A 24,413-nucleotide genomic window follows, 5' to 3' on the forward strand; every position below is an offset into this window, starting at 1 on the left:
GTAAAAAAAATATATATTTATTTAAATCATTTTAAATAATCCTCGGCCATTACGGGTGTATTTGGTAACATTTATGTTTTTAGTTTATATTTACAAAAATTTTATAAATTGATTTTTGTTTATTTAAAAAAAAAAACATAAACTACAAACACGTTTGGTAATTAACAAAATGTTTTAAAAAATTTAAAAATATAAAAAATAGTGAGAAATGGCAAGTGGTGGCAAGTGGCGGCGAAAGACGATGGTGAAAAGTAGTGACGGTGGGTGGTGGGTAGCTGATGGTAGTGGGTGGTGGCGGGTAAGTGGTGGTGGTGGTGGTGGTGGGTGGCTGGGTGGGTGACGGTGGCAGGTGGTAACGAGTGGGTGGTGGATGGTGGCAGGTGGGTGGCGGATGGCGAGTGGTGGCGGGTGGGTGGTGGTGGTGGGTGACGGTGGCGGGTGGTGGGTGGTAGCGAGTGGGTGGTGGTAGGTGGTGGTGGCAAGTGGGTGGCGAGTGGCGGATGGCGGGTGGTGGCGGGTGGGTGGTGATGGTGGGTGGGTGGGTGACGGTGGCGGGTGGTGGGTGGTAGCGAGTGGATGGTGGCGGGTGGTGGTGGTGGTGGCGAGTGGTGGCAAGTAGGTGGCGGATGGCGGGTGATTGTGGATGGTGGCGAGTATGTGGCGGGTGGTGGTGGTGGTGGGTGGGTGGGTGACGGTGGCGGGTGGTAGGTGGTAGCGAGTGGGTGGTGGTGGTGGTGGTGGTGGCTGGTGGGCGGCGGGTGTATGGTGGGTGATGATGGTGGTGGTGGTGGTGGTAGTGGTGGCGGGTAGGTGGCAGGTGGTGGATGGTGGTGGCAGGTGGATGGCTAGTAGGTGGCGGGTGGTGGTGGTGGCGGGCGGTGGATGGTAGTGGCGGGTGGTGGTGGTGGTGGCGGGAGATGGATGGTAGTGGCGGGTGGTGGGTGGTGGGCGGTGGTAGTGGTGGTGGTGGTGACGGCGATGGGTGGGTGGTGGTGGCGAGTGGGTGGCAAGTGGGTGGTGGTGGCGGGTGGTGGCAGGTGGGTGGTGAGTGGTGGTAGCAGGTAGTGGTGGGGGGTGAGTGGTGGTGGCAGAAGACGGTGATGGAAAATGGTGGCGGGTGGTGGCTACTGTTGGGTGGTAAAAAAAAATAAATTAAAAACTCAAAACGAAAACACATTTTTTGTGTTTTTATTTTTTGGCTAAATTTATAAACTGAGATCACTGATTTATAAATCAAAAGTTTTACCAAACAAGTTTTTATTTGAATTTTTAAAATTTTTATAAATATAAAAAAAAATTAAAAATATAAGTGTTACCAAACAGTACCTACGTATCTTTTATAGAAAGGATAGAATCTATAATTTTATTTTAAATTATTAAAGAATATAAAAGGTCATAAGAATTTGTGATTGGTACAACCAAGTGGTGCCGTAACTACCTAATTTTTTTTTGTAAATTAAATGCTCCCAAGAAAATAATTTCTGTCGTAGAAAGGAACAAAACGTAGCCAACTCAGAGAAATAAAACACGTGAGCAATGAACAGATGTCGTCTTCATCTTCTCTATTTGAATATTCATCATAAACTCATCTCTCTCTCTCTCTCTCTCTCTCTCCTCGTCACCGTGATACAGTTTTAGTTTCTCTTCTTCTCTGCGGCTGGGCAAACCCAAGGAAAACCGTGAAGATGCAGAAGATTTTGGGAACAGCGAGTGCGAGGGCAGTATCGGGAAGAGAAGCAATGTTGAAGAGGCATGATCGTCTTCTTCAAAGCCTCTCACATTCCAATCCAAGGCTAGCGCATTCATCAAGCACGGCTCTTCCACTTGAGGAAAACAACGACGCCCTAATTCCCAAAATGCCCCAATTCGACTACACTCCCCCTCCTTACACCGGACCCCCTGCCTCCGAGATCCTGAAGAAACGCCTCCGCTACCTCAGCCCCTCCTTCTTCCACTTATACACTCATCCCGTAAGTCGCCTCCCTGACCTTGCCACGTCATCACCATCTCTCCTGAATCTGGTGACGTGTCAAAGATCAGATCGCACCTTTTGCACTACGTTCAAAACCTGTATTTGCTATCATTGTGTTTTTGTTTTGTTTTGTTGATTAATGAGTGGATTGGATTGGATTGGATTGGAAAATGCTGCTGAAGTTGTTGAATTATATAATAATAATTGTGTATGTATGTTGGATTGGACAGTTGAATTTGGTTGATGGAAAGATGCAGTACTTGTTTGACGAGAACGGGCGGCGATACCTGGACGCCTTCGGAGGAATTGCTACTGTATGTTGCGGCCACTGTCACCCTGATGTGGTGGAAGCCATTGTTAACCAAACAAACCGATTGCAGCACTCCACCATCCTCTATTTAAATGCTGCCGTTGCCGAATTTGCCGAGGCATTAGCATCCAAGATGCCTGGTGATCTCAAGGTTTACTCTTGTTTGTTTGTTTCTTTGTCTTTTCATGTTGGTATTAATTTGAATTCTGAATTATTTTCCATTTTGTTTTAGGTTGTTTTCTTTACGAATTCTGGGACTGAAGCCAATGAGCTGGCTTTGATGATGGCTCGGTTGTATTCGGGCAGCCATGATATTGTTTCGATTAGGAATGGTTATCATGGGAATGCAGCCGCCACAATGGGTGCTACTGCTCAATGTAACTATAAATTTAATGTTGTACAGGTATTCTCAAAAATCGGACAAAGATCTGTATACTTTCTTTGATTTGAAATTTTTTTGTTGCTTAATTGGAATTGTCAGCCATATAATTCATGGACTACTTCTGTATATCATAATTTCATAAACATGAATGAAGTAGTGGTGAAGTGGGCAAATGGTTATCTGTGTGTTTAGTTTTATTATTATGCCTTGTATGGTATTATTTTCAAAATTTTCATTTGAAACGTTTAAAAGCACCCGTAGTTTTCATATCATTTTCATTTTTACACGAAAATAGTTTTTGAAAATTTAGAAAACAATTATAAGTGTACTCTCTCCAGCTTTTTACCAATTACTCAGCCTCATGATTTTGATTCATGTATACCCAACAACTTGATTTTTGTGTAGAAAAGGTTGGCAGTAGGATGAATGCCCTTTTTTCTGTTACTTTATTTGTTTGTTTGTTGTTTTGTTTTTTATTTCCACCCAACTTGTAGTATTCTTAAGAATATCATTGTTGCATAATGGTTCTGAGACTATCTTGGTGTGGCTTGAATCCCCACTTCCAGCTTAAAGATTAGCTCGACACTGGTTTGGTTAAGTGAATGGACAATTACTAGGCCCTGATGTTTTACAATTGCAATGATGTATCCCTTATATGCAAATTAGTTTTCTATCACTGTACCAAATTGCTCCATAATATTTCACAAACCAAGTGCCATAGCCCTTAAACTTATAGAAAACAAGAATTTCTATTAACAGACCCATTGAGCAAAAATGCTATTTTTCTTTTGTCTTCTCATTCTTTTATGTTATGTCAATGCTCCACAGACTGGAATTCACCATGCCCTGAACCCAGATCAATACAGAGGTGTCTTTGGGTCGGATGGATCAAAATATGCGAAAGATGTTGAAGATCTCATTGCTTATGGAACTTGTGGTCGTGTTGGAGGCTTTATTGCAGAAGCTATACAGGTGCCTTGTCAATTACATACAAACAATACATAACACAAATGGACATGTGTTTATGTATGGATTTGTTATATTGCTTGTAGTTTGGATTCTAATGAAGTGAACCATTCTTTTGTTCATGTCTAAGTGGAAGTTAAATGGTTGACAGGGAGTGGGTGGAATTTTAGAGTTGGCCGCTGGTTACTTGCCATCTGTGTATAGCAGCATTAGAAAGGCTGGAGGACTTTGTATTGCTGATGAGGTCCAGTCAGGTTTTGGTCGCACAGGTAGCCACTTTTGGGGATTTGAGGCCCACGGTGTTGTGCCTGATATTGTGACTATGGCTAAGGTAGATTCTCTTATGCTCTGCTTGGTTCGTTGGAATGAGGTGGAATGGAATGATCATGATGTTCATTCTCACATTTGATTCACTAAAAAGATGACGAAAAATGTATTACAAATGGATATAGTCATATCCATAGGGAGGCTAAGGAATGGCCATTCCATTCCAGTGAATCAAAACTACATTAGTCTCTTATCTTTCTAGCCCAATTATTATCTTGAACTTTTGGAAAAGCTTTCTTGCGTGGTTGTTTGGTTTGCATATCATTTATGAATATTTGTGAATTCTTTATGAAGCACATCTTGTGATTGACAAATAATTTGAAAGAAGAAAAAGAATAGCCTATCTTTGGTGAAGCTTGCTGGGATTTGGCTTTAGAATATCATTTAAATTTGGCATTCAATGGACATTTAAAAAAAAATATATCCTCATTGTTCTACTTCCAGGCTGGCTACATTCAAAATGGGCTCAAACATTCAATGAAGGAAATATAGACTGAATCCACTCTTAGGCAAGAGTAAAATAAACTTGCATTTTACTTTTTAAATTTTCAAATTATTATATCTAATATTATGAGAAGACATCTGAAGGGCACCATGTGACTGCCACAAACAATTCTATTTTTTCGTATGCTTGGCCTGCCTTTTTAGCTTTTCAAGTTTTGAGTTCCCCCCCCCATGGTTTCTCAGGGCATTGGAAATGGCCTTCCCCTTGGTGCGGTGGTAACTACTCCTGAGATTGCAAAGGTGTTGACTTATCGTTGCTATTTTAATACCTTCGGAGGGAATCCTGTGAGTACTGCTGGTGGGCTAGCTGTTCTGAGAGTACTTGAGAAAGAAAAGCTTCAAGAGAATGCATTCGCTGTGGGATCATATCTGAAAGAGCGTCTGACATCCCTTAAAGAAAAGCATGAAAGTATGTTCCCTCGCATTCTGATGTTACGGAATCTGAACTATTCATCTCAAATCTATATATGGTGATACTGATCATGAAGTTCATGGTCGATATGGGTTTGAACCTTTTTTATGCCATATACAAATATAGACACTATGGCCCTGTTTGGTTTGTTTTTCAGAAAAATTTTTGAGAAAAATTCTCTACAAGCAAATTTTCAAGAGTAATCAAGCCAAACAAATTTTTTCAAAAAAAATTTCAAAATTTTGTTTGGTTACCTACTTTCTAAAATTACTCTCTCTCTCATACATATCAAATCAATCACTTTTTTTTAAAACTCTCTCCCCAAAACAATTTTCCAAAACTATTTCTGAAAAAAGACAAACCAAACAAGTTTTCGTACTTTTTATCTCAAAAACTACTCTACAAACACAAACCAAACACTGTCTCAAAAAAAGAATAAATAAAAAATCAAACAAATACTATCAAAATATCTAAAGGTAGCTTTTGACTGGTATGACTCATCTTTACATGTTTCTGCAGTTATTGGGGATGTCAGGGGACGAGGTTTGATGCTAGGGATTGAACTTGTAACTGATCGTGAGTTGAAAACTCCAGCCAAGGCTGAAACTGTGCATATAATGGAACAGATGAAAGGTCGGTGTGTGTGTGTGTGAAAATTCTAATTTCTAATTAATAGACAGTCTTTTTGTCTCTGTATATTGTGACTGACATTTTTAATTGTTGTTTAAGAAATGGGAGTGCTGATTGGGAAAGGCGGGTTTCATGGGAATGTGTTTAGGATTACTCCCCCCCTCTGCTTCACCAAAGAAGATGCTGGTATGTCTCCTCCTCCTCCTCCTCCTCCTCTTCCCGCTCTTCCTGATTTAATGATCCTTCTGATTTGCCCATTTTGTACTACTTGTAGATTTTCTTGTGGGTGTGATGGACTATGCAATGCTGAAGCTGTGAGGTGTATGTGGTAAATTGAATGACGATGTCTGTTTGATCATCAGCAACTTGATACAATAAATATGTGCTGGAGACTGGAAGGGGGTAATTCATAATATATATATGCAGTTTAGTTATATCAGAAATAAAATGCTGTTGTCTAGCAAGGAGAAGATGAGACACCACCTCGTTGTCTCTGTCTCTCTTCGTTGTCTTGGATTAAGACCTTCCTTATATAAAAAAAATGATATTTTCAGATCAGCAATCTGCTCAACTATTTGGCAATATATAAATTTTGCTTGTGATCAAATTCATAACGCAGCAGAGCTGTTAATTTGTTGGGTTTTGGTGTGTACACTGAATATGTTAGTTGCTTTGCCATACTTTGTAAGCATAAAATACACTAGGTGTGCTATGAAAATCAATCAATTGGTTGATCAAAAATTATTTAGATGAGGAGAAAAGGAAAGCTGAATGAGTTATTAAAGATTGAAATATAAAATTTAAAAAAAGTGTGGAAGTTGCAGGGCAATTTAGGAATAAAACAGTTGTGAAAGAAAAGTTTATAGATGGAAAAGGTTTATGGCACTATGTTCGGCACAACTCGGTTCTTACGAGCCTTTGCCGAGCTAGCCAGTGGACTGACTCTGCTGGTGGTGAAACCCGTGTGGGAGAGGGAAAGACTTGTAGGGACTCCCAGCCTGAACCCCACCCAACCTCTTCTTTAGCAACTTCACCATCTTTGCTGACCACCGACCTTTTGCAAAGTAGTTTGACATCAAAGTGAGTGGATAAGAAAAAATGGATTCAGGGCATCAAAGCATCCAAGAAATGCAACCTTCATTGTAATGAATATTGAAATTAATTGTGAGCCAAAAATGCAAGCCATGAAATTTTTTTTTTGAAAATACCTCACTTAACGCTGTGTTTGGTTGGGGGATTTAGGAAGGGAAATGGAAAGGGAAATGGAAATGAAAGGAAAAGGAGAAAGAATTAATAGAATTTCAAATCCCAACTATGTTTGGTTGTGTTGGTTATAAAATAGAATTGATGTCCTAAAAGGTATCCTATTTCTTTATTTATTTCTCACCCCCTTTCTTTTCCCATATATTTTTTATTATAACCAAACATAAATAGGATTACATTTCTCATTCCTTTTCCAAATCCCACCTCAAAAACTCCAACCAAACACAGCATTAGTAAATTATTTTTATAATTGCTATCTTTTTCAATATGGGTAAAATTAAAATGTTTATTTGTATATGTTTAAAACTTCTTTTTGCTTTTTATATGTCAGTGTAAAATTGATATTACAATTTATACTTTTTATTTAAAAATTTTATTAGTATATATATTTTCGCCCCTTCTATGTGAGACTGACCCTGACAGCAAAGTAACTTGAGCAGTAGAAAACGACTAAAAATGCATTTTTTTTTTTCTACACATTATATATCAAAGGTTGAGCTTCTCTCATGTTAGCCATCTCAACTTAAGAGAGCGATTGAGCTTGGTAAGTCCATTTTGGTGATCCAAACCGTTCACTTTTTAACATTTGTTAAGTAGAATATTCATATGAGAAATCAAAATGATCAGATATCAGTAACTATATATTTGAATTAAATTTGTATTACAAAAAATGGATGGTTATTTTTAAAATTATATTTGTCGTCTATTTTTTAAAAACAAATATGATTCAAGTATACAACCACAGATATTCAATCATCTTATTTTTCATATAAATATTTCACTCAATAAGTCCTAAAAAGTAAATGGTTCAGCACCGAAATCGGTCAAACAATGAACCTACCAAGCCTAAACACTTTTTAAAATTGAAATGACAGCTTAATAAAAGCCAAACCCATATCATAAGGAGCTAGTTCTTAAATATTAGTAGGGGAATGAGGCAACACAATGAGTATCAAATTCTTGTTCATAAGATTTGAATCAGCAAATTTACACTATAAAGTGGTCTTACACAACTATTAAGTCAAAAGACCTCACTTCCAATGCAAGTGTCATTGAAACTACTAAAATTAGACATTGTTATATCTGGTTAGGCATTCTGCCATATATATATATATTGTTTAGTAAGCCATTTAAAATTGAAATGAGAGCTTAATAAAAGCCAAACCCATATCATAAGGAGCTAGTTCTTAAATATTAGTAGGGGAATGAGGCAACACAATGAGTATCAAATTCTTGTTCATAAGATTTGAATCAGCAAATTTACACTATAAAGTGGTCTTACACAACTATTAAGTCAAAAGACCTCACTTCCAATGCAAGTGTCATTGAAACTACTAAAATTAGACATTGTTATATCTGGTTAGGCATTCTGCCATATATATATATATTGTTTAGTAAGCCATTTGAGGATAGAGTTGTAACTTTGGTGGGTTTAAAGATTGTCATCTCTAAGCTGTTAGTACATTCTACGACATTTTTTGTTACACAGAAAAGCAACTCAAGAGGGGAGTGAATTGGGTTATTAAAATTTTGATCAGAAAATAGATTCAAATGACTAAGGATTAAATGCAGATGACAGTCAATGAATACACAAAAAATAAAAGAGAAAGAAGGAAGATCACAACACAATGATTTATAGTGGTTCGGCTTACCAGCCTACGTTCACTCCTCGAGAAACTTTCTTGAGAATTTCTTTACTATGAATTTGATAAGTGCACCATCAAGCTTCACCTAGCTAGCTTGTGGATTTTTACAAGGACTGACTTCAATCTATTGAGGACCTCCTAACTAAATGCCTCCCTTTACAAGTGTTTCACTCAGAAAATAAGGAACAGTAATAAGAGGCATAACTATTCTCTTTTACAAATATTCTCTCTCAAAAGATGGATATGAAAGTGTAAGCTCACAAGTAATTTAAGACTCATTCAAATGTGAAAATGGAAGTACAATGGAGTATATCAAAAGCTCTTGATTGCTCTTGAATGCTCTAGGTTTGTTGTATTGAAGAAGTGTGTAATACGAACAAGGAGAGCTTCTTCTTTATAGCAATAATGCCTTCTAGCTGTTGGAGAGAGGTAGAGACACATATTCTAGCCGTTGGAGCAAATCATGAAAAATATCTTCTAGCCGTGTTTGGTCAGAGTATGGAGAAGACAGATTATAGACAGGTCTTGAGAAGAGAAAGATCATTAAATGCATAAGCTTTTCATTTAATGCTCTCCTTCATAGGACAACTTCTTGGAGAGGATATGGTGCCAGATCTACTCAAGGATTAAAAAAGATGACATATTCTGCACATGGATCAGAAAAAGTGGTTGAGAAATGATCTGTGTTAGTTTAGATCTGATTTGGCAGGTGGGACTTTTTAAACCCGGATTTACAGGTGTCGACCCCTGTAGATTGGGTGTCGACCCTTTGCTTTCTTCTTTTCTCTGAGTTGAGTTTCAGGTGTTCCTGGTGTCTACCCTTATCATTCTTGGTGTCGACCCTTGTTGCTGGATTGCATTTTGAAATTTAGTGTCGACCCTTGTTATTCTTAGTGTTGACCCTTGTTATTAGATTGCACACTGAAATTTAATGTCAACCTTTTTTGTCTTGGCGTCGACCCTTATTGTTGGATTGCATACTAAAATTTAGTGTCGACCTTTGCTGTCTTGGTGTCGACCCTTGCTTCTGAAACACTTAAACATTTTGAGCTTCACTTTGGTGTTGACCCTTGTTGTTTTAGTGTCGACCCTTAGACATGTTTCCAGGATAAATAGAATTTTGCAAACAAGAGCTAATATCATGTTTTGAGGGGTTAAAAACCATTGAAAAACAACACTCTAGAATCATAAATCTTCTAGAAACACTAAAGCACAATTTGTATACTACTATTTTGAAAACATGAATAATAAAATGAATTCTAACTATTTGTCAATAATCAAAATCAATAAGAATTTTAAAGTTGAATAACCTTGGGGCTAACAATCTCCCCTTTTTTTATGATGACAAATATTTAAAGTTTTCAAAGTATAAGTTTCAAAAGGAATGCATTAAAAAGTGTTTTTCAAGGAGTTTTGTAAATAAAGGATTTGAAAAATGAGATGGAAAACTCCCCCTATAAAAAGGGCTTCAAGGCCAAAACAAAAATAATGAGAAATATATATATCAAGACAATAAAACGACTTGATATAGAACAAGCTCCCCCTATCAATATCCACTGAAGCAATCATTAGTAAAATCAATTTCTTCAATTTATTTTCATTGAATGAAATCAGAAGTACTTTAAAGCAAAAAAATAATTTCCATAACTGTGAGTGTTGTTGATAGATATTCATAACCAATCACAACCAACACTAAAGAACCAATATCAACATGTTTCATATCATGCAAGAAGAATTTATCAAGATTCTTATATATAAAGAAGTTTTCATAATGTATATCAACATATTTCATATCATTCAAGGAGAATTCATCAAGATTCATATATATAAAGAAGTTTTCATAATGTATCTAAATTGCCAAGACATATACTTCATTTACTTCCCAATTTGTGTTTCCCAAAAGTTTGTACCCAAAAAGTATTTTTACCAAGACATCGACATCCATATACATTTATCATCCAACTAACCAACTACAATTAGAGCCAACTACAACAATTTCTCCCTATTTATCATCAACAAAAATAGGGGGTCAGAGCATCAACGAAATGGAGGAGGAGTTCGAGGCCAATGTGCTGCAGCTTCGCGCCAACCTTGGGCAAACCATAGCATGAACTTTCGAATTTGTTCACCCAGATCATCATCGCAGTGCTGTTGGAAGATTTGACGGAATTCTTTGTTGGAGTCCTTGATCCCATAGACTGCAATCACTATACTTTCTATACTCTCTTTAGTAGCTTCAATGACTCAAGCTTGCTGTAGCTTCATGCGATCAATGTCATTTTGCATTTCAGTCTGTTGAGAGATAAGTTGTAAAACCAAGGAGGCCAACTCATCCACTTTTTGTTCCAAAGCAGAGGATGATGAGGCAGGGACAGAGTAAGAGGATGATGGAATGTCTTAGGTAGGGATGGATTAGGAATCTAGGTTTAAATTGTTAAGCCTTGAATTGATTGAAGCAATCTCATCCAACAAGGGACCTTGAACCATGAAATCAAGATGGTCGATTTTTTATTTTTTAGAGAGATGAGAGGTCAGAATGAGGTGGTGGAGTAAAAGGACCAAGGGTGGAGAAAGGAAGGGTAGGATTGGGAAAGAAAGAGCCAAGGGTAAAGAGACCAGGACTAGAGAGACCAGGGGAAGAACTAGTTTTCTTGGTCTTGGTCCAGATGTTGTTGATCAGAGAATATCCCATATTTCTCAGAGTTTCGGCCCTATAACAAGAGGGTTCTCGAGGGACTTCTTCTTCTCCCTTAAGATCAATTTTGAAGTGTTTGAAAATCATTCCATAGGGAAGGGTTTGATTATTTTGTTTATGAGCATTTTTGATATAGTGAACAACCAAAAAATCGAAATCAGTAAGAAAATCAATGGATAGGGCCCAAATGAGGTAAGTGTGGCCATAGGTGACGGCACCAAAGTGGCCGGAGTGTGGAATAATGTTGTGAGTAATGATGTGATGTAACAACCTCATTTCAAGGGAAAGGTCTTTCCTAGAGATAGTGATATGATCAGTCAAATCAGGGTTATTGGTGAGAAATCGAAGATTAATAAGATGAGAGTATTAGGGTGGTTTGAGAGTGATTGATGGATTGACCCTGTGTCCATCATTGGATTTTCATAATAAAGTTAATGGCAGAGGGTGTTAAGGTGAAAGAAACACCCTTAACAAAGTAGTCGAGGGTATGACGAGAAGTTTCCTCATCATATGAGAGATTTGCAAAAAACTCTCATCAAAGAGTTTTAAAAGTGAAGGTCATTTTTTATTTTCAAACCATCCTTTGACAGGAATGGAATGTTTTTCGAAGAATGCGATGTCTATTGTGCGACCAGAGATTACCTTTCGTAGATTGAAGTCCTTGTTGAAAGCAGATCTGCACTCAGGGTTCTTGAAATGAAGCACAGAAGGTGAAGTAGCGATGGCGGTGGAAAAGGAAGAGGAGTGTGGTCGCTTCCATGTGGGTACAGGAGGAGGGGCTTGAGAATCTATTGAGAGGAAGAATAGAGATCAAGAGAGAGAGAGGAAAGAGGACCGGAATGTGAATCGACAGGGAGAGTCGTCGGAATAGGAAAAGAGGCTAGGGCTAGATTTTGGGAGGTTGCGGGGTGTTTAAATACCCTTGAGAAGGTGTTGACCCTTGTGAAGAAAGGGGTCGACCCTTAGAATTTGAAAAGACTGCGCGGCAAAAACCTTACCTGATAAGCAAGTGTCAACCCTTAAAGAAAGGGAGGTCGACACTAAAAAGTAGTGTCCTCAAACACAACAAGTGTTGACACCTTCGAAGAGAGGTGTCGATCCTAAGAACCAGTGAACCAAAAACCAACTGGTGTCGACACTTGCGAAGAAGGGTGTCGACCCTTAACAATAAAAAGCACAAGGCTGGTTTACAAGGTGTCGACCCTATAGAGCAGGGGATCGACCCTTAAGGGACCTAGAAGGCAAGAACTAATGTTTTACTCAGCAAATTTAGCAATGAAGCATAATAACACATAGTTTAACATCACATAGGAATATTTAACATGCCAAGCTCAATTCTAATAAAGTAGAATTGTTCATCATTGAGAGGCTTGGTAAAGATATTAGCCAATTGTTGGCTTGTAGACACAAATTCGAGTTTGATGTCACCTTTAAGTACATGATCTCGTAGAAAGTGATGCCTTATTACAATGTGTTTAGTGTGTGAGTGTTGTATTGGAGTTTTTGAAAGATTGATGACACTAGTATTATTGCATTTAATAGGAATATGATAAAAGTGAAGTCCAGAATCAAGAAGTTGTTGTTTCATCCAAAGCATTTGAGCACAACAACTGGCTGCAACAATATATTCTGCTTTAGCGGTTGATAAAGCAACAAAATTTTGTTTTTTTGCAAAACCATGAAGTAAATGAATTTCCGAGAAAATGACAAGTACCACTAGTGCTCTTACAGTCAAGTCTACATCCCGCAAAGTCGACATCCGAGTAACCATAAAGGTCAAAAACATTTGTTTTAGGGTACCAAAAACCCAAAAGTGGAGTACCAACAAGATATCTAAAAATGTGTTTTACTACGGTGACATGTGATTCTTTTGAAGCCGATTGAAAACGTGCATACAAACACACACTAAACATGATATCAAGCCTACTAGCAGTTAGATAGAGTAAGGAACCAATCATACGTTGATATTTCTTTTCGTCTACCGGTTTACCTTGCTTATCTTTGTCAATTTTAATTGATGTGCTCATGGGAGTTGCTGTAGGTTTGGATAAGTCTATTTCAATTCTTTTGAGGAGATCCTTGATATATTTGGTTTGAGATAAATGGATTCCATCTTAGGTTTATTTTATTTGTAATCCAAGAAAGTATGTCAACTCTCCCATCATACTCATTTCAAATTCTTCCTGCATATCTTTAACAAATTCCTCGCACAATGATTCATTAGTAGCTCCGAATATGATATCATCAACATAAATTTGAACAATAAGCGTATCATCATTTGGCTTTTATAAAAAGAGTGGTATCAATTTTCCCACGAGAAAAACCTTTTTTAATAAGAAAATTGCTTAAGCGTTCATACCAAGCTCTAGGGGCTTGTTTCAAACCATACAAACCTTTTGAAAGTTTATAAACGTGGTCCGGGTGTTTGTGATTTTCAAAACTGGGAGGTTGTTCAACATACACTTCCTCCAAAATATACCCATTTAAAAAGGCATTTTTCACATCCATTTGGTAAAGTTTAAAATTTCTAAAACAAGCAAATGCAAACAACATGTTAATGGCTTTAAGACGTGCAACAGGTGCAAAAGTTTCATCAAAATCAATGCCTTCTTCTTGGTTATAACCTTGGCTACAAGTCTAGCTTTGTTTCTAATAACAACACTGGATTCATCCATTTTGTTTCGAAACACCCATTTTGTTCTAATAATGAAATGATCCTTAGGACGAGGAGTCAAAAACCAAACTTCATTTCTTTCAAAATGATTTAACTCTTCTTGCATAGTGTAGACACCCCATTTTTGACCGCCCTTAAGACTTGGGCGCTACTGGTGGTTTACTTGGTGGTGAAAGTTGTGTTGTGCAAAGGTTCGATTTCTTCGGCAAGGAGAGAGAGTCAAATCCCAACTTCATACCCTTTTTGGACTAAAATGATCTTGATCAAAAGATTTGACCTTGAATCCCTCTCTTTCAAAATATTTTTGAAACAAAGTTCTTACGTTGTTCCGACGCTCGCATTTTGTTAAATGTTACACTTTTCGGTAAACCGAGCAAGGAAAAAGTGGAAATGAATGAAAGAGAGGTGAACTCTTTGAAAAATATTTCAAAACGCCTTGTTTAGGGGTTTGGATTTGAAGAAAAGAGGAGAGGAGAGAAGAAAACAAGTTGGAGGAGAAGTTTGGCATGAATCCTAGCAGGATCGAAACTGAGCAGTCTTCACTCAAACAGGCATAACTTTTTGCACACTTGGAATTTTGAAGTGAGAATGCTACCGTTGAAAATCTTACTTCCGGGGCTTCAATTTGGACACAAGAATGACTTGAAAAGGAGTCTAGATGAAGGAGTTATGTCCATTTGAAGTTGGACTTGGAGAGTAGATTTTCTCTGCCGGCCACTGGTGAAGGGTGTCGGCCATGGATAATGCAGTGCCGGCCATTAATGGTCCTTGCCGGCCAGAAATGGTGTAGTGCCGGCCATCTATGATCCTCTGTCGGCCAACAGTGGAAAAACTCATATTTTTTTGCAGATATTTACCTCCAACTGTCTCCATATTGCTCCAGCTGTCTTTGGCTTAATATTTTCGACCTGAAGCCATGTTTGGCTATAAATGGAGGCCATCTCTATGGTTTGAGGGGTTAGAACAAGTTAACAAGTTTGGGAGCTTCTCACACTAAAATCCCTATCTCTCTACAAAATTTTCAGAGCTAAATCTCTGCCTCTCTCTCAAGGAGCCTTTCTCTTCTCTTGTTTTGAGCCTTAAGCTTAGAATCCTTTACACTTTTGCAAAGAGACCCTCAACCAAATTGAACCACCTTGGAGCTGAGGCCTCATGGGACTTATTTTGGGCTGTTGAAGGGTCATTTGAGCCAAGAAAGTGGCTGTTTTGCTGCTGAGCATCAAGAGGTATAACTCTCCCCTTTTGTACTTGTTTTGCACACTTGTTTCACCATCCTTTTTCCATTGTTTTGGACTATTTTTGAGGCTGGTTTTCAACTATAAAAACCTCTGTGTTTAAGGTTTAAAAATGTTGGTTTAAGCCTTGTTTGTGTTAGGGGGTTGTCTCTCCCTTTGCTTTTTGGCTTGCAAAGCCTTTTGAGCCACCTTTCAAAGCTTTTGAAATGATCTTTGTTTAACCTTTTAACCACTGAAATTCAGAGGAATTTTAGTGATAGAAAGGTTGTTTTGAGGCCCAAAATAGGAGGGGGCGATCCCCTCTCCTTGTGTTTTGTTTGTATGTGTTGTTGGCCTACCAAATGAGCATGCTTTTCTATCCTTTTGAAGCTTGGTTTAAGCATGTTTTTGCCACTGATTTGCCATGTTATAACTCTGTTTTTGGCTGGTTTGGCCACACATTGCTTGCATCTTACACTTGTAGTATAATCTTGCTTACTAGCTTAACATGCCTAATGAGTTAGCCCATCTTTCTACTCTTTTGTAGCTTAGTTCAAGCATGTTTTTGGTGTTATTTTGACATGCTTTAGCTCTGATTTTGGTTGGTGGGGTCACCTCTTGCTTGGTTTTTGTACTTGTAGTGCAATCTTACTCACTAGCCTAGCATGCTTGGTGTTTTGGCCTATTGTTCTAGCTTGTTTTGGCTACACACCAGCATGTTTTTGCTAATGTTTTGGCATGTTTAAGCTCTGTTTTGAGCTAGTTTGATCACTCGACCTTTGCTTTGTATGCTTGTAGTGCAAGTGTAGTAAATTGCCTAACATGTGCTATTGTTTTAGCCTCTCATTCTAGCTCTTTTTAGCCCACTTCAAGCATGTTTCCAAACTTCATTTAAGCTGTTTTAGGACTGTTCTGGACTATTTGTCCCTTTTGAGCTTTGTATTGCATAGCTATAGTACAAATGCCTTCACTAGCATTGAGTCTTGAGGCCTCTAACATGCTTTACTTGAGATGTATGCATGATATAGCATCATTTTGTATGTGATTTTAGAGCATGTACCTCTGTCATACTCTCACATTTATCACTTTTTCATTGTGTTTGAGAGTTGTGCCTTTATGCCTTGTTTATGAGCGAATGCATGAGCATGCATTTCTTGCCTTTCATGCTATCATTTCAGCTCATTTTGGCCATTGTTTTGGCATGCTTGAGGTCTGTCTAGGGCTGGTTTGTTCCTTTGTGATTGATTTTACATAGTCCTAGTGTAAAGCTCTTCACTAGTTTTAATGCTTAAGCCTTCTAGCATGTTGTATATGAAGTGTTTGCATGTTAGAGTCTTGCATTTCATGCCACTTTAGCACTGAAAAATTTGCCATCTCCCCCATTTCTTCACTTTTGATTTGTTTTGAGGATTGGTTAGTTTTGAGTTTGAGTTAAATGCATGGGATTGAGGCTTGTGCTTAAATGGATTTAACCCTCTTTTGAGGGTTCCTCCTAGTCAAAGGCATGGTTTCTCCTATGCCTTAAACCATTCTCTTGGTTGGCCTCCTCTCCTTAGAGGACTTTCACCTTTGGACAAATTGGTTAATGAATGACTTGGTGCCTTAAAATGTGTAAACAAGAATTGAGCTAAGTAAAACATGCTAAGATAATCATGTTTTGTGTGCATTGCATTGTGTTCGATCGGACGTTATATTGAACACAAGGTGGATTGGTCCATTTCGTACTCAAAGTAATGAAAATGAGCCAATCCCCTTTGTCTCTATTGCCTTTGATCACCCTTGATAAGGTAATGGTCCTAGTGTCTTGTTTGCTGTTGCATTCATTGAATTTGTACAAGTTGGATCCTTGGCTATCATGCATTGAGATGCTTGATTGATGGTTTTGGATCCAATGGTACCCCTCCCTTGATGTTTTGAGATGATAAGGAGTGGTATAATACATACATATCCTAGGGAGACCCTCAATTTCCTCTATCTTGTGCTCTGTTGCAGTTTGGTGTCACAGCACACCAGTGGCTGGTAGTGCCACATTGATGGCCGACACCCTATCATTGTTAGTCGGCAGGAGGCCATCTTTGGCTGGCAGGTGGCCGGTAGTAGCTCTTCATGGCCAGCAGGCCACTGATGCACTCCTCAGCACTGTTTTGGTGAGATCCAGCGGCAAGTTCTTGAAGACACCCTGCAAACAGAGCCTCTAAAGAGCAAACTGGAGAGCTTTTCGGGGCGAGAAACCAAATGCGAGCATGCATGTTCAACATCTTCAAACAGATCTGAAATAGTTTAAATTTAATGCTTTACTTGCTAGTTAAAGTGATGTAATAATTAGTTATAGCTAGTTATTCAATTTGGTTGTGTAATAATTAGTCTAATTAGCTTAATTAGATCAGTCGATTAGCTTAGCTTAGATTAGCTTAGCTCATTCATTTGGACCCTCCGTTGAGAGGGCACATTATTGTAATAAGCGTGCGTGCGTGCGTGCATGTCTTCCAACCCCCATTTCTTTCTCCCTTTTACTTACCGCTTTCGATAGTTAGTTTAGGGCATATTTCAATTAGCATACCTTATGCTTACATGTTTGCATTCATTCATTTGTCTTGCATGTACCGGGCTCGGCGCATCATTCAAACTGCATTGTATTTCAATACATTTACTTGAATATGTGTTTAACAGCATGTTATCAAGTGTTGCATTCATATGCCATCTTAGGTAGCCGAGCCTATCTTAATTGCATTTTGCATGTGTTGCATTAGGCATTTTAACATAGTTTTCACACTTATGCAAGGATCATGCATTGTTTCTAACTAGTTTTCTATTTTGGCTTGGAGTACACTGTAAGTGTTTATGTTTTAGCATCCTTGCATAAGTGTGAGTGTTGCCATGATAGCATGCTTGCCATGAGGTTATGTGCTTAAATGATTAACTGCATGAATGCCCGTGGATGAAGGTTTTATTACTTGAATTGGAACAATTCATTAAAATGTGAGTTTTAAGCCCACTTGAAGTGGCAAATCCGTATTTTAGCCTACTTGAGGGTAGCAACTTCAAACCATTTTCGAAAAACAAACATGAGATGTTTTGTTTCAAATTGAGTGATTTAGTCTATACTTGTTTGCTGTGCGCATCACATAGTAATTCTAGATTAATAATCGGAATAAGAACACACGTGTTTATAAAAACAACATATCATGTTAGTAGAGGCCGATCTTTGATCGGGCGAGCGGGGGTGCTTATTTTAGGACCTTCCCCTCTTGTACCCAAGTTCCCGAGCCAAGACAACTTTGGTGATGACAGACACATGGCCTTAGGCACGAGTCAGGGTTTCCTAAATTTTCAAAAACAAAATATTTAGGTGGCGACTCTGAAATCTGGCAAAGCAGTCCATGTTTGGCGCTTTTTGATTAAAATCAATTTTCTAAAACAATTTGCCAGATTGGACTCTTTGGTGATTTATCAGTCTTACATTGCACTTTGTGAGATTAGATTCAGAACCGTGATAGGAGTTCGAACTGTAGTAACTAGAACCCAATTCACGCCCTCTCCGAAAGGGGGCCGCGCGAAGCGAGTTCGGGCGGTCTACATATAGCAAAAATCCAGTTTTCATCGTGTTCAGCCTCAGAAAAAGTTTTTGGCTCAATTTGAGAAACAAAAGCTAAATTGCCACAAACATTACGAATAGAAGAACGAGTTCTTACACCTTGTGTGGCATCTCCCATAATGAGATCTTTGGGATGTCCATGAGCATACTTCCATTCTTTACGTAGATCATTTTCCTTCACTAGATGAGCATACTCTTTTTGAAGATCTTCCATAGAGACTTCAACATTGGGTTCCGAAGAATGAAGTTCATCATTTTTCGATAAGTAAATGCTTTCAATTCTTTGATTAAAATCTACAATATCATCACTAACAATATTCTTGGAAGCAAAGGAGTTAGATTCATGAAGAGCAACATGTATAGATTCTTCAACGAGTAAAGTTCTTTTATTAAAGACACGATAAGCTTTACTAAAATTTGCATAGCCAAGAAACAGAGATTCATCAGATTTTGCATTAAATTTCCCAAGATTTTCTTTATTGTTATTAAGTACAAAACATTTACAACCAAATGCATGAAAATGACCAATGTTGGGTTTTCTTCCTTTCCACAATTCGTATGGCATTTTCTTAAGTATGGGTCTAATTATGGCACGATTAATAACATAACAAGCAGTGTTGACGGCTTCTGTCCAAAAATATCTTGGCAAACTATTTTCACAAAACATAGTCCGAGCCATTTCCTTAAGAAATCTATTTTTTCTTTCTACCACACCATTTTGTTGAGGAGTTCGAGGAGCAGAAAAATTATGATCAATGCCATGCTCATTACAAAATAGAATAAACTCATCATTATCATATTCTTTACCATGATCACTTCCAATGCTACAAATAGCAAGACTAATCATATTTTGAATACGTTTACAAAGAGCTGAAAATGTAGAGAAAGTATCACTTTTGTGTGCCAAGAAAATCACCCAAGTGAATCTAGTCTAGTCATCTACACAAACAAAACAATTGTCACGACCCAAACCCGCCCCTATGGGTTTAGCACCGTAACCGGCCAGTAATCCGTGATTACTGAAGGCCTGCTTAATAGTAAAGCAGTAATACAGAGTACAGGGGCTGGCGGAAGCCAAAACAGTAATTAAAAGATGTCCAATGAGCTGTGACAGTCTGTATGCAAAAGACTTTTCATAACATATACACATTTAGAACAAAAATAATATGCACATACATCATATACAGATATTCAGGTTAAGGACCGAATCCCTACCATAACAGTACAGTACAGGTATAGTCTATACAGTATTACAAAAACAGATACAAAAAAAAAGGAGAAATCTAAAACACCCCCAAAAGCCCTAGCTTGCAAGACTAGAAACCTCGTAGTGAGGCACGGTGGTTGGCTTGACAAAAAGGGAGTTTAACCCAACGCTCATAGCTCCGATCCGGTGCCTGTATACCTATATATATATATGAGCAGTGAGCTAAAGCCCAGTAAATAACATATGCGTAAAGAGGTTAAGAATGAATGTCCTTTCAGTATTTAAAACAGTCATTTGAACAGTATATCAGTTATTCGATCATAGCAGTCATGAGTGGTACATGCAATAGCAAAATAGTACAATAGGTCTTAACAGACTGAACAGTCAGTTGATAGCCATCATATCAGTAAACAGCAGTGGTTCCAAACATGAGAACCGACAGAGATCTCTGTAACAATAGCAGTAACAGTAAATTGCTAAGGATGCCACGACTACAGTTCGCAAATAGGACAAACATTCATTCAGTAAACAGTGTTATTTCATAAAGCAGTTCAGTCATTCATTCAGAAAGTAATCTCAATTGAACGTATCTTTACAACATTGTTACTCACAGAGTTCTGGGCTACAGATAGGCTAGAGCATCCTCGGATGCCAACCCTACATAGTTACAGAACGAACACACACTAAGCTATACAGTTGGGAAATAATAACTTAATCCCTAATTTGCCTGAGTGTGGTTCTACATCAATATCCCCATTAAGATGCCTTAAACTAGGCTTAGGAATGCCTAGGATGGAATGAGGATGCAAAGATGCACTTAGAAACACTTTTCAAAATTTGCTGAAACAGGGATCCACGCTCGAGCGTGGCTTTCTACGCTCGAGCGGACATGCAGACAAAGGATCCCCGCTCGAGCGCCACTTTCCACGCTCGAGCGGACTGTAAAACATGACAAAAGTGCTGGATACATGAAATTCACGCTCGACGGACGCTCGACCCCCGCTCGAGCGTGAGACACAAGTCCTCGCTCGAGCGTGCATTTCCTCTCTCGAGCGGACTGTAAATACATGCAAAGTACTGGACACACGCATTTCCCGCTCGAGCGTCACTTTCCCCGCTCGAGCGGACTGCATGAACTCAGTGTGTACGCTCGAGCGTGGGGTTCCCCGCTCGAGCGTGAGTCCAAAATCTGGAATTTCCAGATTTGAACCTCAAGCTCAAAACTCAACTTTTAAGCATCAAATTCGATCCTTTTGGGCTAATTTTCTGGAAGACACTTGCAAACTCATAATATGACATGTTTCAAAGATCAATTTGAGAAATCAAAGCCCAAAGGTAGTTCAATTAAACACAATTTCAAAGAAATTTTCATGAACAAGACTCAAATGTAACATGCATGAGCTTAAATGAATTTAAAGTTCAAACACAAGATCAAATGAGCCAAACCTTTCAAAAAGATGAGGAATTCATGAACTAGAGCTATAATATGAACATGCATGAAGCAATTTCATGATAACAACCTCAAAACTCACAAATGTGCATATGCATGCAAGAAACAAGCTTCAATTCAACACTTGTAAACCAATTCTAGACTTAGATCACTAAATTTCCATGAATCATGCAAGACACAACTTCAATTCACAAATGAGACGATGAAATTTCTACCTTATGTCTTGAATTCCAGGTATACAAGCTCAAATATACAATTCTCTTCCAAATTCTTCAAGTCTCCAAGTAAAACTCTTGTTGAATCAAATTATCTCCTATTTCTCTCTCTCTAGTTGGTTTGGTCTCTCAAAATGGCTGAGGAAATGTTGTGGGAAGTGTATAAATCACACTCTAAGAAATGGTTCTAAAGTGGCCCACTAATGGCAAAATGGTAGATAAGTTCAACTAATGTAATTCAACCTTATTAAATCTAATTTAATCATACCAAATCACATTTCAATTAAATATACCATAAAATCACATAAATTCTAACTAGCATAAAACATTAATCAATTTCGGATTCCGCCGTCGATAAGGCCTTCAATTTGCAGTTTAAATATAATACATGAACAGATAATTTAGTAGTCAAACAGATAGACATGCATTTAACTAACACATTCAATCAATCAGTTCAGAACATTCAGTCAATTAGTCATTTAACATGCTTGATCACAGTTTAGGAGTAATCAGTGGTGAGTGTTGTCACAACAATAAGATTTACCACTAAAACTTAAAGTTCTAGAAGGTCTAAACAAGTCAATATGCAACAATTAAAGAGGCCTAGAAGTGGAAATAATATTTTTGAATTTGAAAGAAACTCTTATTTGTTTTCCTTGTTAACAAGCATCGCAAAGTCTATCTTTTTCAAAATCAATTTTTGGTAAGCCAACAACCAAGTCAAGTTTTGAAAGTTTTGAAAACAAGTCCATATGAGGATGTCCTAGCCTTTTATGCCATAATCATCCAAATTCATTTGTAGCAGATAAATACTTAACATCGAGATTAGGAGATAAACTATGCAAATCAAATACATATACATTTTCATGCCTATGACCAACAAAAAACACTTTGTTATTTGCAAAATTTTTAATGGTGCAGTGGGATTTTTCAGAAGTGACATGATTGCCTTTGTCGTACATTTGACTAATACTAAGCAAGTTGTGTTTTAATCTTTCAACAAGCAATATATTTTTGATGATGGGTGAAGAAGTTTTACCAATACTACATTCGCCGATGATCTGTCCCTTACCATTGTCTCTGAAGGTTATGTGACCTCTTTCTTTGGATTTAAGGGTTGAGAACATTGCTCTATCGCCGGTCATGTGCCTTGAGGATGCAGTATCAAGGTACCACCGGTTGTTGCTGGATTTTGACCTAAAGCACCCCTGCAAAAATCAGATTTTTGTTGGCCTTTTGGTACCCATTATTTCTTGGATTCATGAGAGTTAGAAGTTGAAGTGTTTTTGGTAACTCACTTCTTTTTCATTCTAACAAAGAAGTTTCTTTTAGTAGGACATGAAAGAGAGATGTGACATTTTCTTCCACAATAATGACATGTGAGATGAGAATGGTTAGATGATACATGAACAAAGGTCTTTTGGGGATTTTTTGCTTTTAAAAAAGGTTTATATCCAATCCCCATTCTTCCAAATGTTTGATTTTGACTTTTGAGAATTTTATCTAAGGTATCTCTACCTTGAGTAAATTTTGAAAGAACATTTTTTAAATCTTCTATTCTTCATTTAAAACAATTTTCTCCTTTTTCGAAATTTCATTTTCTTTTTCCAAATCACCTACTTTCTTTTCAAAAATGGAAGATTCTTTTTTATTTGAAAATTCTTTTGCCTTTTCCATTGTCAAGACTTCATTTTCTAAAGTATTAATATTAGAAGTCAAGGATTCCTTTTGTTGTGATAAATTCAAAATCATTTTCTTTTGATAACTACTTTTAGAATTCAGTTTTTTAAATTCAGCAAGCAATTCATCAAAAGGAGTTTGTAATTCATCATTTACCTCATTCTCATCTTCAAGTGGCATCAAGCATAGATTTGCGACTTCATTTTTGCCAATATCAGCCTCTGAGTCGCTATCATCGCTGCCTTCTCCAAACTGCATTCCGATTTGTGGTGTTCCAGTTTGTTGCATTCGTAGCAAGTAATTTCAGATTTTTTATGATTTTCTCCTTTTTGAAAATCTTTGTTGAAATCTTTTCTAAAGAACTTCCTTACGTCTTGTTTCTTTTTTACAAATCTTTTGAACCTTTTGGTAATGAAAGCCATTTCTTCATCTTCCTTCGAAGCATCTTCTTCTTCTTCTTGAGATTTTGAGGTAGACTTGAAAGCTATCCCTTTCTTCTTATTATTGTCTTCTTCTTCTTTTCCTTCTTGCATGATGATCTCATGGGTTAGGAGAGATCACATTAACTTATAAAGACTTAATATTGACAAGTCTCTTGCTTCTTTCACTGTTATAACTTTATTCTCCCAGCTTTTTTACAATGATCGGAGGACTTCTCTAACAATTTTTGCATTAGTATAAGCCTTCCCAAGAGATTTAAGATTGTTTATAATATTTGTAAAGCGAGTGAACATTTGGAATATATTCTTATCAGGTTTCATTTTGAAAAACTCATAGTCATGAACAAGCAAACTCACTCTAGACTCTTTGACTTGAGTGGTTCCCTCATGAATTACAATAAGTTTATCCCAAATTTCTTTCCCCGTTGTACAAGTGCATATTCTGTTAAACTTAGTAGCATCAAGTGCACAATACAACATATTAATAGCTTTGGCATTGGATTGAATATCTTTATAATCAGCACTAGTCCACTCACTCTCAAGTTCGGGAACTAACAAACCATCTATGGTTTTAGTGGGGACTTGAGGACCATCACAGATAATTTTCCAAAACCTTATAGTCGATAGATTGGATATGCATAATCATACGGGTTTTCCAATAGTTGAAATTTGTGCCATTGACCACCAAGTTTCACTTAGCTTGTGGATTTTTACAAGGACTTATTTCAATCTATTGAGGACCTCCCAACTAAATGCCTCCCTTTACAAGTGTTTCACTCAGAAAATAAGGAACAGTAATAAGAGGTACAACTGTCCTCTTTTACAAATATT

The 24,413-nt window shown here is 37.7% G+C and overlaps 1 protein-coding gene across 1 annotated transcript; it reads left to right on the top strand.

Moving 5' to 3' along the window:
- Positions 1–1,420: 1,420 nt before the first annotated feature.
- LOC114299363 (alanine--glyoxylate aminotransferase 2 homolog 2, mitochondrial) lies at positions 1,421–6,110 on the top strand. The gene is made up of 9 exons (XM_028244083.2): positions 1,421–1,970; positions 2,203–2,433; positions 2,515–2,685; positions 3,493–3,636; positions 3,782–3,961; positions 4,645–4,870; positions 5,393–5,506; positions 5,603–5,689; positions 5,778–6,110. Exons 1-9 carry the CDS (start codon positions 1,686–1,688, stop codon positions 5,819–5,821), a joined length of 1,482 nt encoding a protein of 493 aa, XP_028099884.2. The 5' UTR covers positions 1,421–1,685; the 3' UTR covers positions 5,822–6,110.
- The last annotated feature ends 18,303 nt before the right edge of the window (positions 6,111–24,413 follow it).

This window comes from Camellia sinensis, chromosome 14 (assembly GCF_055761805.1).
Source record: "Camellia sinensis isolate YWXY chromosome 14, ASM5576180v1, whole genome shotgun sequence".
Classification (NCBI taxonomy): Eukaryota; Viridiplantae; Streptophyta; class Magnoliopsida; order Ericales; family Theaceae; genus Camellia; species Camellia sinensis.

Coding starts and splice junctions, on each gene's coding strand:
- LOC114299363 (XM_028244083.2), top strand. CDS start 1,686: ATGCAGAAGATTTTGGGAACAGCGAGTGCGAGGGCAGTATCGGGAAGA. Junction 4,871..5,392: donor CCTTAAAGAAAAGCATGAAA/GTATGTTCCCTC, acceptor ATGTTTCTGCAG/TTATTGGGGATGTCAGGGGA. Junction 5,690..5,777: donor CTTCACCAAAGAAGATGCTG/GTATGTCTCCTC, acceptor TACTACTTGTAG/ATTTTCTTGTGGGTGTGATG.